General features: G+C 45.1%; 1 protein-coding gene across 1 annotated transcript; it reads right to left on the bottom strand.

Moving 5' to 3' along the window:
• Positions 1-636: 636 nt before the first annotated feature.
• On the bottom strand, positions 637-7398 carry psen2 (presenilin 2). Its single transcript, XM_079278419.1, has 11 exons — positions 7318-7398; positions 6206-6339; positions 5908-6125; positions 5676-5817; positions 4432-4499; positions 4117-4337; positions 3931-4029; positions 3768-3833; positions 3117-3203; positions 2179-2294; positions 637-2052 (listed from the first exon to the last, which is right to left on the bottom strand). The coding sequence occupies exons 2-11, from the start codon at positions 6335-6337 to the stop codon at positions 1897-1899; spliced, it is 1305 nt and encodes a 434-aa protein (XP_079134545.1). The 5' UTR covers positions 6338-6339; positions 7318-7398; the 3' UTR covers positions 637-1896.
• Positions 7399-14680: the final 7282 nt, after the last annotated feature.

Here is a 14680-nt window from a genome sequence, read left to right as displayed (position 1 = left end):
GCATCATAACCATATTAACCAGTTAACTAGTGGCATCATAACCATCTTAACCAGTTAACTAGTGACATCAACACCATCATAACCAGTTAACTCGTGGCATCAAAACCATCTTAACCAGTTAACTAGTGGCATCATAACCATATTAACCAGTTAACTAGTGACATCAACACCATCATAACCAGTTAACTTGTGGCATCAAAACCATCTTAACCAGTTAACTAGTGGCATCATAACCATATTAACCAGTTAACTAGTGACATCAACACCATCATAACCAGTTAACTAGTGGCATCACAACCATCTTAACCAGTTAACTAGTGGCATCATAACCATATTAACCAGTTAACTAGTGGCATCACAACCATCTTAACCAGTTAACTAGTGGCATCATAACCATCTTAACCAGTTAACTAGTGGCCTCAAAACCATCATAACCAGTTAACTAGTGGTATCATAACCATCTTAACCAGTTAACTAGTGGCATTACAACCATCTTAACCAGTTAATTAGTGGCATCAAAACCATCATAACCAGTTAACTCGTGGCATCAGAGGTCAGAGCTTTTATTCTGAAAACCGCTGAGACTGAACCAGACAGGAAGTGTGCTGTAAAACCAAAATTTGAGCTGAAAGTGTAAAAAGTTAATATAATTATTTTTATTTCTTCACTTTATTGCACAGCGATGAAATGAAACAGTGTTTTGTAATAAAATGAAATTCTACCAGAATCAGAAACAAGTGATGAATTCTGTTTAATATTTGAGACGAAAAGAAGTTTCAAACAACTTCATCATATTTTGTTCTTTTTAACGTCCGAATAATTCAGATACCACCGCAGAGAGTTTGAGTAATAAAGCCCAAATATTACAAGAAAGTCATAGAAAGATGTGAGGAAAAGTTGTAATATTTAAAGAAAAAAGCTGTTTGGATTTGCTCTGCTTCTGCTCAAACCATTTGTTTACACAGATATTTTGTTGCGTGCAGATTTCCTGATCTAACTACTACTTTACCCAAACTTAATATTTTCCCGTATGCTGACACAAATGCCTTGAATCAGCCACGTCAACACTCACTTGTTGTCATCTGCACACAGAGAGCTAGCCGTTAGCGTTATAGAAATATATATAGAAGAAGAACGGGCTGGTTTACATAGAACTGTCTTTATTCAAAATTAAACTGCAGAGTGAAATGTGAGAGCGAGCAGCAGAAGATCTGAGTGCAGAAGAGTTTGAGGCGCTGTGAGAGTTCAGAGGGAGAACTTTACAGAACCTGAAGTGAAATCCATGAATGCTGCTCTCAGACTGAAAGAACTCTGGAATAAATAGCTCCGTAGTAGTTTCTCCTCTCATAAGAGATATTAAAGTTTCCCTGTTGGATTCATAAAAAAGTGCAGAATCCACTTCATCTTAATGGAGCTGTGGATTATTTCTTCTGCAGGTTTGTTTCATTGTACCAGAAGAAGAATGATCGGGTCAGGACGGGATTATTACAAATGATTAAATGTTAATTCTATCAATCGGCTCCCAGACCAACGAATCACAATCAGCTGGTTTAGTGTTGGAGTAAACAGCTTGCAGCAAGTGTCAGGTCACATGACGTACAGCCGGCTGTGAGAACCAATCAGGACAGAGACAGTAACAAGAGACTCTTTACAGGTTGTAAGTTGACTGATGGGAGCGTCGGCCTATCACACGCAGCCGTCACAGATCAGAAACACACCTGAGCAGGTGACCTGCTGCCACCACCACCTGTCCTCTGTCCTCTGTCTGCATGACATCATTTCCTGTGAGTTCCCCCAAAAAAGACTTAAAGACGGCCGCAGGAAGTAGTCTCAGAATAACGACGATGACGATAAAGACAAGGAGGCGGCGTCAGGTGAGGTGGGCGGGGCTTCCTCTCAGATGTAAAACTGGTGAGCAGCCAGGTTGTCCATGAAGGGCTGAACCAGGAAGTCAGTGGAGAAGTAGAAGACCAGGCCGAAGGTGATGGAGATGGGCAGCGCCGGCAGAGCCTTCTTAAAGATGGCCAACAGCAGCAGAGTCAGGCACAGACCCTGAGAGCACAGGTGTGTCACAGGTGTGTTAAAGACACAGAAGAAGAAGAATCACAGGTACACATTAGATTACATCACATGGTAACATGAAGGAAGTTTGATATTCTGGTGTATAAAACTACTTACGATAAGAATAGCGACGAAGCAGGCTAGCGTTGTGTTCCAGTCTCCACCCGTCGCTGCAGCTTTCCCAACCAGAACGCTGTAGAAGATGAAGTCACCGAGGCCGAGCTTCACTCCTCCTGCAGACATTGAACGCACCTTTAATCTCCTACAGACATTGAACGCACCTTCCACCTCCTACAGACATTGAACGCACCTTCAATCTCCTACAGACATTGAACGCACCGTTAATCTCCTACAGACATTGAACGCACCTTTATTCTCCTACAGACATTGAACGCACCTTCCACTCCTACAGACATTGAACGCACCTTCCACCTCCTACAGACATTGAACGCACCTTCCACCTCCTACAGACATTGAACGCACCTTCCACCTCCTACAGACATTGAACGCACCTTCAATCTCCTACAGACATTGAACGCACCTTTAATCTCCTACAGACATTGAACGCACCTTTAATCTCCTACAGACATTGAACGCACCTTTAATCTCCTACAGACATTGAACGCACCGTTAATCTCCTACAGACATTGAACGCACCGTTAATCTCCTACAGACATTGAACGCACCGTTAATCTCCTACAGACATTGAACGCACCTTTATTCTCCTACAGACATTGAACGCACCTTCCACCTCCTACAGACATTGAACACACCTTCCACCTCCTACAGACATTGAACGCACCTTTAATCTCCTACAGACATTGAACACACCTTCCACCTCCTACAGACATTGAACACACCTTCCACCTCCTACAGACATTGAACGCACCGTTAATCTCCTACAGACATTGAACACACCTTCCACCTACTACAGACATTGAACGCACCTTTAATCTCCTACAGACATTGAACACACCTTCCACCTCCTACAGACGCTGTGTTTTCCTACTCTGGTATTAAACCTTAAACTACGCAGTCAGCTGATTTAAACTCACGGTCTTCCTCCAGGTCGTCTTCTGGAAATGACCGGGACTGTCGGTTCTCAGGCTCCGCCCCCCTGCTGCTCTGCTCCGCCTCCTCGTCTGAAAAACAAAATGGTGACAGGAAGTGAGCCACCAGAGTCAAAAGAATCTAATTGATTAATTTAATACATTAAAAAAGTTAATTTCAAGTTTCAGTATTTATTCAGATATTTTACTTTATTATTGATTATTTATTTCACCTTTTCTTACAAAGTAAGTCATTTTACAGCTTATTTACTTTATTAATTAATTTGGCATTTAAAGACCAATTGTTCTGTGATGATGATGATGATGATGATGATATTACTCTTTATAAAGAAAATAGAAGTGGCTGATTCAATTAAACCTCCAGTAAGTGATTATATTATTTGTGAATAAATATGTAATGAGTTCTCAGTTTTTTTTACAATAAATAAATTTAATAAATCAAATCTCATTTTTCAAGAGAATAAGTGAAATGATCACTCCTGATCATGTCCATCATCACTTCCAAATATTCAGAATTAAAAACACGAATATAAACGAGTGTCCATCAGGTTGATTCATCAGATCGTTCATGCTATTGTGTCCAGATGCTCATTTCCCATGATCCCTTGCAGTGAATAGCTGTTTGTGATGTCCGACCTGTTTCCTGTCCGGAGCGCTGAGCGTCCGCCGGGCTCGCCATCCCCACCGTCCACATCATGGCAGCTGAACACGGACAGGTAAATCAACAGGTCAGAGACTCATCATGTGATCATACAATCAATGTGCACGTCTTCTTCTTCTTCTTTTGAAATGGACTCACAGGAGTAGATGAGGGCGGGGAAGATGGGCTCGTTGCGTTCCTGAGCCGTCTCCACCAACATTCTGAGAGGACCTTTAGGGGACAGGACGGCCACCAGGTCTGCAACAACAATCACAACCAGAGCAATGCATGATGGGAGACTGAAGTATCCACGAAACGGCAGTGTGAACATCAACCGCTGCTCACCGTAGACGGAGATGGCTCCCAGGATGACCCAGGCCGACCACTCGGGCAGGTACTTGATGAAGACGAGGGCCATGAGGGCGCTGATGAGGATCAGGTAGGCCTGCTGCAGCTGGAGGGGGCCCTTCCAGTGGATGCAGATCATCCCCACCGCCCCGAAGTTCCAGATGATCACGCCGACCGTCGGGTAGTCCACCGCCAGGTTGTACGTCTTGAACACTTCGCTGGGAATCGGAGGAAGACCACGATGATGCACCTGAACTCTTTAAACATGGTTCCTCAATGTGCAGAAAACCTTTTAGAACCTCAGCCACTCACCCCAGATACATGAAGCTGAACCAGAAGAGCAGCATGAGGGAGGACAGGATGAGCCAACCGTGGATGAACTGATGGACACAAAGCACCAGATCAGCAGCACGTTATGATCAGACTCTATGCAACATGACCACCCGGTCCAGAGAGGAGGCTACATGATGCTACATGATGCTACATGACCACCCGATCCAGAGAGGAGGCTACATGATGCTACATGATGCTACATGACCACCCGATCCAGAGAGGAGGCTACATGATGCTACATGATGCTACATGATGCTACATGACCACCCGATCCAGAGAGGAGGCTACATGATGCTACATGATGCTACATGACCACCCGATCCAGAGAGGAGGCTACATGATGCTACATGATGCTACATGATGCTACATGACCACCCGATCCAGAGAGGAGGCTACATGATGCTACATGATGCTACATGACCACCCGATCCAGAGAGGAGGCTACATGATGCTACATGATGCTACATGATGCTACATGACCACCCGATCCAGAGAGGAGGCTACATGATGCTACATGAGGCTACATGACCACCCGATCCAGAGAGGACTACATGAGGCTACATGATGCTACATGACCACCCGATCCAGAGAGGAGGCTACATGATGCTACATGATGCTACATGATGCTACATGACCACCCGATCCAGAGAGGACGCTACATGATGCTACATGAGGCTACATGATGCTACATGACCACCCGATCCAGAGAGGATGCTACATGATGCTACATGAGGCTACATGATGCTACATGACCACCCGATCCAGAGAGGATGCTACATGATGCTACATGAGGCTACATGACCACCCGATCCAGAGAGCATGCTACATGATGCTACATGATGCTACATGACCACCCGATCCAGAGAGGATGCTACATGATGCTACATGATGCTACATGACCACCCGATCCAGAGAGAAGGCTACATGATGCTACATGAGGCTACATGATGCTACATGACCACCCGATCCAGAGAGGAGGCTACATGATGCTACATGATGCTACATGACCACCCGATCCAGAGAGGACTACATGAGGCTACATGAGGCTACATGAGGCTACATGAGGCTCCATGAGGCTACATGGCGCCTTCTAAATACAGCAGCACAACCCGCCTCCAAACTCGCCCCAACACTCCCAGCATGCACTGCTTCTCCTGCTCTCTGCCGGATGGTGGTATGTAAACCTTGGCTTTAAAGAGTTCTTATTGAGACGGGTTTCTGACCTTGTAGCAGCGATACTTGTAGAGGACGACCAGGAAGATGGTCATGACCACGATGACGCTGATCATGATGATAGTGTTGAGGACGGAGTTGAGGAGCCGGCGGCCGACGGACGTGGTGTTCTCCGTGAACGGCGTGTAGATCCTGCGGGGGGGGGGGGAAGACACAAAAAGCGGGGGTTTAGCCGAGTCGGAGGAGTCGTACATGTGGCGTGCCGAAGACGTGCGGACCTACAGCTGCTGGTCGGTCTTCTCCGTGTAGAAGCTGACCGACTTGATGGTGGCGACCACCACCACCATGCAGAGGGTGACGGGGACGAAGAGCATGATGACGTGTTTGGCTCCGTACTTCAGAGTCAGCTCTTCATCGTCTGCGTCGACCTCCTGATCCGAGCCGCCGCCGCCGCCGCTACCCTCCACGGCAGCTGGACCCGCCCTCCTGCTGACCCCAGACTGACCACCAGAGGGACATTCAGCAGGAAATACATCAACAACAATATGACTATTACGGGCTTTATCCTTGATTCCGTTACCGTTTTGGACGGGGTGTCGGCGGGGGGGTCCAGCTCAGGCTCTGGTTTGTAGGAGGCCACCGCTGGACTCTCAGACGGGACCAACGCCGTCCTCTCGTTGTACGAGTCCTCGTCGCTGTCTGAGGTGTTCATGACTGGAATCACAGAAACACAAGCAGACCATGTGACACAGGCCTGAGCACAGACCCCCCCCCAGCTGATCAGCTGTTTGCGCTCCACACTTCACTTCATCATGAACTTTAATCGTCACTTCATTAATATTATTGTATTTGTCTGCAACATACCGCTAAGGCTCATGGGATACGTAGTTTAGTTTGTTTCTCTCGTGTTTTGTCCAACAGTCCAGAACGTTCGCACGAAGACATCCCAACATGAGAACGTAAAGAAGTACACGTAGTCTTTGTTTCATCTATTTAAATGTGGTCCAGCAGCGACATAAAGGTATGAATAAATATATATGTATATATAAATACTTCAATGATCAGATAAAGTGTTATTATTACTAGTACTACTTAACCTCTGTTATCAGCAGTACTGCAAGTATTCACATAGAATAGAAATACTGCAGTATATAAATACTCAAAGCTCCACTTGTGTTTTATATGATATGTATACATATTTAGTTAGTAGTTTAAATCCACAAAGATGCTTCACATTTTACCAGCTGATATAAGTGAAGTACAAGTACCTCATAAGTGTGTTTATGTACACAACATGTGTTACTCTATGCTGATCTGACAGAAGATACGATCAACTATCAAGTATTAATGAGGTAATACACAAAACACTGTGTACTGTTATTAAAGTATCCAGAAGTATTCAAAGGAGTAAAAAGTATCTCTGACTTAAACAAACGCCAAGTACATGCAAGTACATGTACTTACTTGTTGATAATATTTAAGATCCTCAGAGGCACAAAGATAAATACATACATCGTATATATACATATATAATATATATATATATATACGATGTATGTATATTTACTGTGTGTTTAATGTATATATACATGTATATGTATATATACAGTATATATATATACAGTACATATATATACTATATATATATATAGTATATAGAGAGAGTTATACACAGAGATATATGGAGTTTACCTGGAGTTCAGCCGCAGTAAACAGAGAAGAAGCTCACAAACTTAACCGACAACCCGGAAGACGGTTAATCAGCTGACCGACAACACCACGTGATCTCGTGACGGTTCCCGCGGATCACGTGGTGTTGTCTGTACGTCCCTACTTCCTGTTTACGTCACAGTGTATTCATCGTGTATGTTACATTTTACCTTCCGCAGTACTTTGTATATCAGATTATATTTATTTTATTCAAACTATTGCTGATAAGTATTGTTAAGTAGTATATTTACACATCATTAAGGTACAATTCACTGCTGGGATTAATAAAGTACTGTCTATTGTCTATTTAAATATCTAATGTTCACTGGGCTTCATGGGACATTACATTATATATTATATATACATTATATAAATACGTTATATTAAATATGTATTAATGTAATTATTATAATTAATATATATTTTATAAAATAAATTTATATTTAATACATATATAAAAATATAATATATATAATAAGTAATATATATTGAATGCATAATGTTTTCAGTGCGGTGAGTCCTCCGGTGCAGCAGGTGAAGCCCCGCGGGTCTCCGCCGGTGACGGCTCCAGGAAGCCGGGCATGCTTTGGTCCGTGTCCCACCACCCGCTGCTGCTGGCCGTGCTGTCCCTGCTGCGGTCGCTCCTCTGCCGGCTGTGGAGCCTCACCACGGCTGTCAGAGCCGAGCCCCGAGCCGCGGAAGAGCCGGGCGGAGGAGACAGCAGCGGGACCCCTTTAAAAACAGCCTGTTTTTTAAAGCCTTTTTTTTTTGCCTTTAAAAACAAAGTTTACAAAGTGATTTGACAGACAAAGCAGCAAAAGTAAGACAATAAAAACAACAACAGAAAACTCAGTCGATACAATAAAAGTGAACTAAGAAATAAATCAAGAATGTAGTAAAATAGATTTTTAAATTAAGTAGTGTGTCTCTCCTGTTGATACGTGATAGCTTCATCTATTCTTGTTTGTGATGCAAACCCTCCTTTGACCAACCGACGAGACAACCGACGGAGAACAACCGACCCCGAACAACCGACCGAGACAACCGACCCCGAACAACCGACCGGGGCAAACAACCGACTGGGACAACCGACTCCGAACAACCGACCGGGACAAACAACCGAGACAACCGACTGGGACAGCAGACTCCGAACAACCGACCGGGACAAACAACCGAGACAACCGACCGAGACAACCGACCGGGACAAACGACAGAGACAACCGACCCAGAACATCCGACCGGGAGAACCGACCGGGAGAACGGATCCCGAACAACCGACCTGAACAACCGACCGAGACAGCCGGCCCGAACAACCGACCGAAACAACCAACCAGAACAACTGACCGGGACCACAGACCGAGACAACAGACCCCGAACAACCGACCGAGACAACCGACCCCAAACAACCGACCGAGACAACCGACCCCGAACAACGGACCGAGACAACCGGCCCCGAACATCCGACCCGGACAACCGACCGGGAGAACCGACCGAGACAACCGACCCCGAACAACGGACCGAGACAACCGACTGGGACAAACGACAGAGACAAACGACAGAGACAACCGACCTAGAACATCCGACCGGGAGAACCGATCCCGAACAACCGACCCGGACAACCGACCGGGACAACCGACCCAGAACAACCGACCGAGACAACAGACCCCGACCGAGACAACCGACCCGAACAACCAACCCGAACAACCGACCGAGACAACCGAACCGAACAACCGACCGAGACAGCCGGCCCGAACAACCGACCCGAACAACCGACCGAGACAACCGAACCGAACAACCGGCCGAGACAGCCGGCCCGAACAACCGACCGAAACAACCAACCCGAACAACTGACCGGGACCACAGACCGAGACAACAGACCCCGAACAACCGACCCCGGACAACCAGACACATAGCTACATTCAGCCCCCTTGTAAGATGCATTTTAGTGACGTGTTCACATGTCGCTGTGCATGTATGTATGTGTGTGTGTGTGCATGTGTGTGTGTGCATGTGTGTGTGTGTGTGTGTCTGTGCATGTTGGCAGTGAATAGACACAACGTCAGATAATCAGATAAGATCTCTGTCTCTGATTACAGACTTTATTAAATATAACATGATATAACATTAACACATAATCATTCATATTTAATAGATGTTTAAAGACAGTATTATAAAAGTAACAGCATGAAAAAAGTAACATTAGCATAAAAAGTAAAGTTTGTATTAAAGTAATAAAGTAGTGTTGAACCCTTCAACATACAGACAACCTAAGATATGAGTCCAGCTGATCAACTGATTGTTGGTTATTAACCACATGCTCCTCAAATACGTTTACATCCTCCGACTGTCAGAGTATCATCTTTGTAGAACTGTGGTACTTTATTACATATCTTTACTTTGTTATAAAGTTCTACTTCATTGTACGTTTTATATATTTTATAATTTGTATCATATTTTACGGTTTTACTTTTTTATTCATTTTTACCTCATAGTCTACATGTTGTACGGAGTTTTGTTGTGCAGCGTTGGTGTTTTGCTGCTGATGCTATCTCTCTCTCTTACACGTGTAAAACTAAATAAATACAGCTGAAAACATTTCACCTTGTTCAATATTCATTTTAACTGGTGGCTGTCACCAATACATGATAAGCCCCACAGTGGCTCTCTGTATCCGCCCTGATCAACAGCAGCTGGAGGCAGGAAGACATCTTAACAGGTGAGTGATACAACATGGAGGTTACTGCTCGGATAGGACTCAGGTAGGACTCAGGTAAGACTCAGGTAGGACTCAGGTAAGACTCAGGTAGGACTCAGGTAGGACTCGGTAGGACTCGGGTAGGACTCGGTAGGACTCGGGTCGGACTCGGGTCGGACTCGGGTCGGACTCGGGTAAGACTCGGGTAGGACTCGGGTTGGACTCAGGTAGGACTCAGGTAAGACTCATGTATGACTCGGGTTGGACTCAGGTAGGACTCAGGTAGGACTCATGTAGGACTCAGGTAAGACTCAGGTAGGACTTATGTAGGGCTCTTGTAGGACTTATGTAGGACTCAGGTAAGAATCAGGTAAGACTCAGGTAGGACTCAGGTAAGACTTATGTAGGACTCAGGTAAGACTCAGGTAGGACTCATGTAGGACTCAGGTAGGACTCAGGTAAGACTTATGTAGGACTCAGGTAGGACTCATGTAGGACTCAGGTAAGACTCAGGTAGGACTCAGGTAAGACTGATGTAGGACTCAGGTAAGACTCATGTAGGACTCAGGTAAGACTTATGTAGGACTCAGGTAGGACTCATGTAGGACTCGGACTCAGGTAGGACTCAGGTAGGACTCAGGTAAGACTCAGGTAAGACTCAGGTAGGACTCAGGTAAGACTGATGTAGGACTCAGGTAGGACTCAGGTAAGACTTTTGTAGGACTCAGGTAAGACTCAGGTATGACTCAGGTAGGACTCAGGTAAGACTCATGTTGGACTCAGGTAGGACTCAGGTAAGACTCATGTAGGACTCAGGTAGGACTCAGGTAAGACTCATGTAGGACTCAGGTATGACTTATGTAGGACTCAGGTAGGACTCAGGTAAGACTCGTGTAGGACTCAGGTAAGACTCAGGTAGGACTCATGTAGGACTCAGGTAAGACTCAGGTAGGACTCATGTAGGACTCAGGTAGGACTCAGGTAGGACTCAGGTAGGACTCGGGTTGGACTCAGGTAGGACTCAGGTAGGACTCATGTAGGACTCAGGTAAGACTCAGGTCGGACTTATGTAGGGCTCATGTAGGACTCATGTAGGACTCAGGTAAGAATCAGGTAAGACTCAGGTAGGACTCAGGTAAGACTCAGGTAATACCTATGTAGGACTCAGGTAGGACTCATGTAGGACTCAGGTAGGACTCAGGTAGGACTCAGGTAAGACTCAGGTAGGACTCAGGTAAGACTCAGGTAAGACGTATGTAGGACTCAGGTAAGACTCAGGTAGGACTCAGGTAGGAGTCAGGTAAGACTTATGTAGGGCTCAGGTAAGACTCAGGTAAGACTCAGGTAGGACTCAGGTAAGACTTATGTAGGACTCAAGTAGGACTCAGGTAAGACTCAGGTAGGACTCAGGTAAGACTCAGGTAGGACTCAGGTAGGACTCATGTAGGACTCAGGTAGGACTCAGGTAGGAGTCAGGTAAGACTTATGTAGGACTCAGGTAAGACTCAGGTAGGACTCAGGTAAGACTCATGTAGGACTCAGGTAAGACTCAGGTAGGACTCAGGTAAGACTCATGTAGGACTCAGGTAAGACTCAGGTAGGACTCAGGTAGGACTCAGGTAGGACTCAGGTAGGAGTCAGGTAAGACTTATGTCGGACTCAGGTAAGACTCAGGTAGGACTCAGGTAAGACTCAGGTAAGACTCATGTAGGACTCAGGTAAGACTCAGGTAGGACTCATGTAGGACTCAGGTAAGACTCAGGTCTGACTCAGGTAAGACTCAGGTAAGACTCATGTAGGACTCAGGTAAGACTCAGGTAGGACTCAGGTAAGACTCATGTAGGACTCAGGTAAGACTCAGGTAGGACTCAGGTAACACTCAGGTAGGACTCATGTAGGACTCAGGTAAGACTCATGTAGGACTCAGGTAAGACTCAGCTAGGACTCATGTAGGACTCAGGTAAGACTCATGTAGGACTCAGGTAAGACTCATGCAGGACTCAGGTAAGACCCATGTAGGACTCATGTAGGACTCATGTAGGACTCAGGTAAGACCCATGTAGGACTCATGTAGGACTCATGTAGGACTCAGGTAAGACCCATGTAGGACTCATGTAGGACTCATGTAGGACTCAGGTAAGACTCATGCAGGACTCATGTAGGACTCAGGTAAGACTCATGTAGGACTCATGTAGGACTCATGTAGGACTCATGTAGGACTCAGGTAAGACTCATGCAGGACTCATGTAGGACTCAGGTAAGACTCATGTAGGACTCATATAGGACTCATGTAGGACTCAGGTAGGACTCAGGTAAGACTCATGCAGGACTCATGTAGGACTCAGGTAAGACTCATGCAGGACTCATGTAGGACTCAGGTAGGACTCAGGTAGGACTCATGTAGGACTCATGTAGGACTCATGTAGGACTCAGGTAAGACTCATGCAGGACTCATGTAGGACTCAGGTAAGACTCATGCAGGACTCATGTAGGACTCAGGTAAGACTCATGTAGGACTCATGTAGGACTCATGTAGGACTCATGTAGGACTCAGGTAAGACTCATGCAGGACTCATGTAGGACTCAGGTAAGACTCATGTAGGACTCATGTAGGACTCATGTAGGACTCAGGTAGGACTCAGGTAAGACTCATGCAGGACTCATGTAGGACTCAGGTAAGACTCATGCAGGACTCATGTAGGACTCAGGTAGGACTCAGGTAAGACACACACTCTACACACACACACATGCACACACACACTCACAGACACACACACACACACGCACACACACACACTCTACACACACACACATGCACACACACACTCACAGACACACACTCACAGACACACACACACACACGCACACACACACACTCTACACACACACGCAGAGTTTTAACGTCAATGCTTATCAACACAAGCCAAACTGTTGAGTCACGGCACCGTGGAGAAGTTTTAGGGTTTAACTCTAATCCACTCAGCGGCGCGTTGACGTTGACGTTGCTCTCCACGATGACGCGGCACCATTGTAGCAGTTGTGTACTCAGCATAGGAGCTCATCACGGAGACAGCGTGCAGCTGCAGCCCAGCAGGGGGCGCTCATGTGACACACAACACACTTGTCTTGAGGAAATAATATGGCTTAGTAATAACTTACATAATACAGTAACATTAGTGATGAAGTGGAATCATTAACTCTGATCATTTGAATTGTGTTTTTATGAAGAAATATAACAAAGTACAACATTTAGTATTTTTGATGGTTTACAGACTTCAGAGTGTTTAAATTATGTTTTGGACGATGACAAAAAAGATACGATATTGTGGATCCTTGTTGCTGGCTGCTGTAATGAATCTGTTAATATCAATCATCAACGATCAATAACTATACCAGAGATCTAAAAGTTTCCCTTCTTTCTTTTGTGCTGATCCGTTGCTCCACTAATGTTTATTACTTCCTGTAAATGCTGTACGCAGCCTCAAGTGTGTTTGTCTGTTAACAACAACAACAACAACACAGTTGTTTGTGCAGCTTGTTGACAGTCAGCAGCTCAGAGCTTCTGATGGAAGTGACGCTTTGCTGTCGGTCAACGGAGGGAATGTGTTTCAGTTCACTTCACATCTTCACAGAGCTGTGGTAGCACTAGACACTACATTACCCATGATCCTCAGCTGCTGCTGCAGAGCTCCAACCCTTTGAAGAGACACTCAGCACTTTGGTACAACATGTGAACAACTTGATGGAAGTTTGAAACAATAAACAAAACTGTAAATTGGCGTCTTGTCCCTTTCTGTCAGAACATCTCCGCTGATGATGGAGGCCGACGTTAGTCTGAGGCTCAAGCTAAGAGAAGAACACGTTACGGACCTTAGAGGAATACTCTAAACCTTACATCTGGTTTGTTGTGACATCCAGAACACTGATGCAGCACAACAGCATTATATTCAATATCAAGGCATCGCTTCACTCGTATTATTAATCATCGTCTGACTGTTTGGGGGATGATCTTGCTCCAACTTTTAGAACTACGCTGCCATGAACAGGAAGTCTCTCACAATCACATGGAAAACAGATCGTAGAGTTCTGCAGCGTCCACCAGCACAAGAACTGAAACAAGACGACCCAGTCAGTTGTTGTGGGCGGCCTGGATCAGAAACATGTGATTCAACGAGCCAATCAGATACAGGCTCATTAGAATATACTTTCCCTCATCTGATACTCACTGGGCTTTATTCGGATGATGAGTAGTTTCAACATTAAAGCGTGTAAACATAAACCAAACGTAAAGAAATGAAGCTGAAATGAGCGTAATGTGTCTCCTTTCATTTATTTTTCAATATTAGTTACATTTAAAAGTCATGAAAGGCTAAGGTATGGTGTATATATATATCTATGTGACTATACATATATCATATGTATAATCATAGTATAGTATGTCGAAAAATATCATGAATAACGTCATAGTTTAGTACAAGCGTCACCAACCTGAGAGCTACTTCAAGGGTACCGAGCAGCACGAAGGACTTGTTTGATACAAACTCCCTGAATAACAAAGTTGCACAAATCACCTTTTAATAACAATAATAATATATGTGAGGAGCGTCTTCAGGCGCCCGCGTTCAACCCTCTAGTCCGGGCCTCTACGGT

Source organism: Melanostigma gelatinosum (assembly GCF_949748355.1).
Source record: "Melanostigma gelatinosum genome assembly, chromosome: 11".
Lineage (NCBI taxonomy): Eukaryota > Metazoa > Chordata > Actinopteri > Perciformes > Zoarcidae > Melanostigma > Melanostigma gelatinosum.
The sequence above is the reverse complement of the archived record's forward strand: the minus strand, read 5'-3'. Positions and strand labels throughout refer to the sequence as shown.

Bases quoted from the DNA above. Each gene is read 5' to 3' on its own strand.
- psen2 (XM_079278419.1), bottom strand. From the start codon at position 6,337: ATGAACACCTCAGACAGCGACGAGGACTCGTACAACGAGAGGACGGCG. The intron at 5,818-5,907 runs GTAGGTCCGCAC...CCCCCCCCGCAG, and splicing joins GAGAAGACCGACCAGCAGCT to GATCTACACGCCGTTCACGG. The intron at 4,030-4,116 runs GTGAGCAGCGGT...TTGTTGTTGCAG, and splicing joins GGGAGCCATCTCCGTCTACG to ACCTGGTGGCCGTCCTGTCC.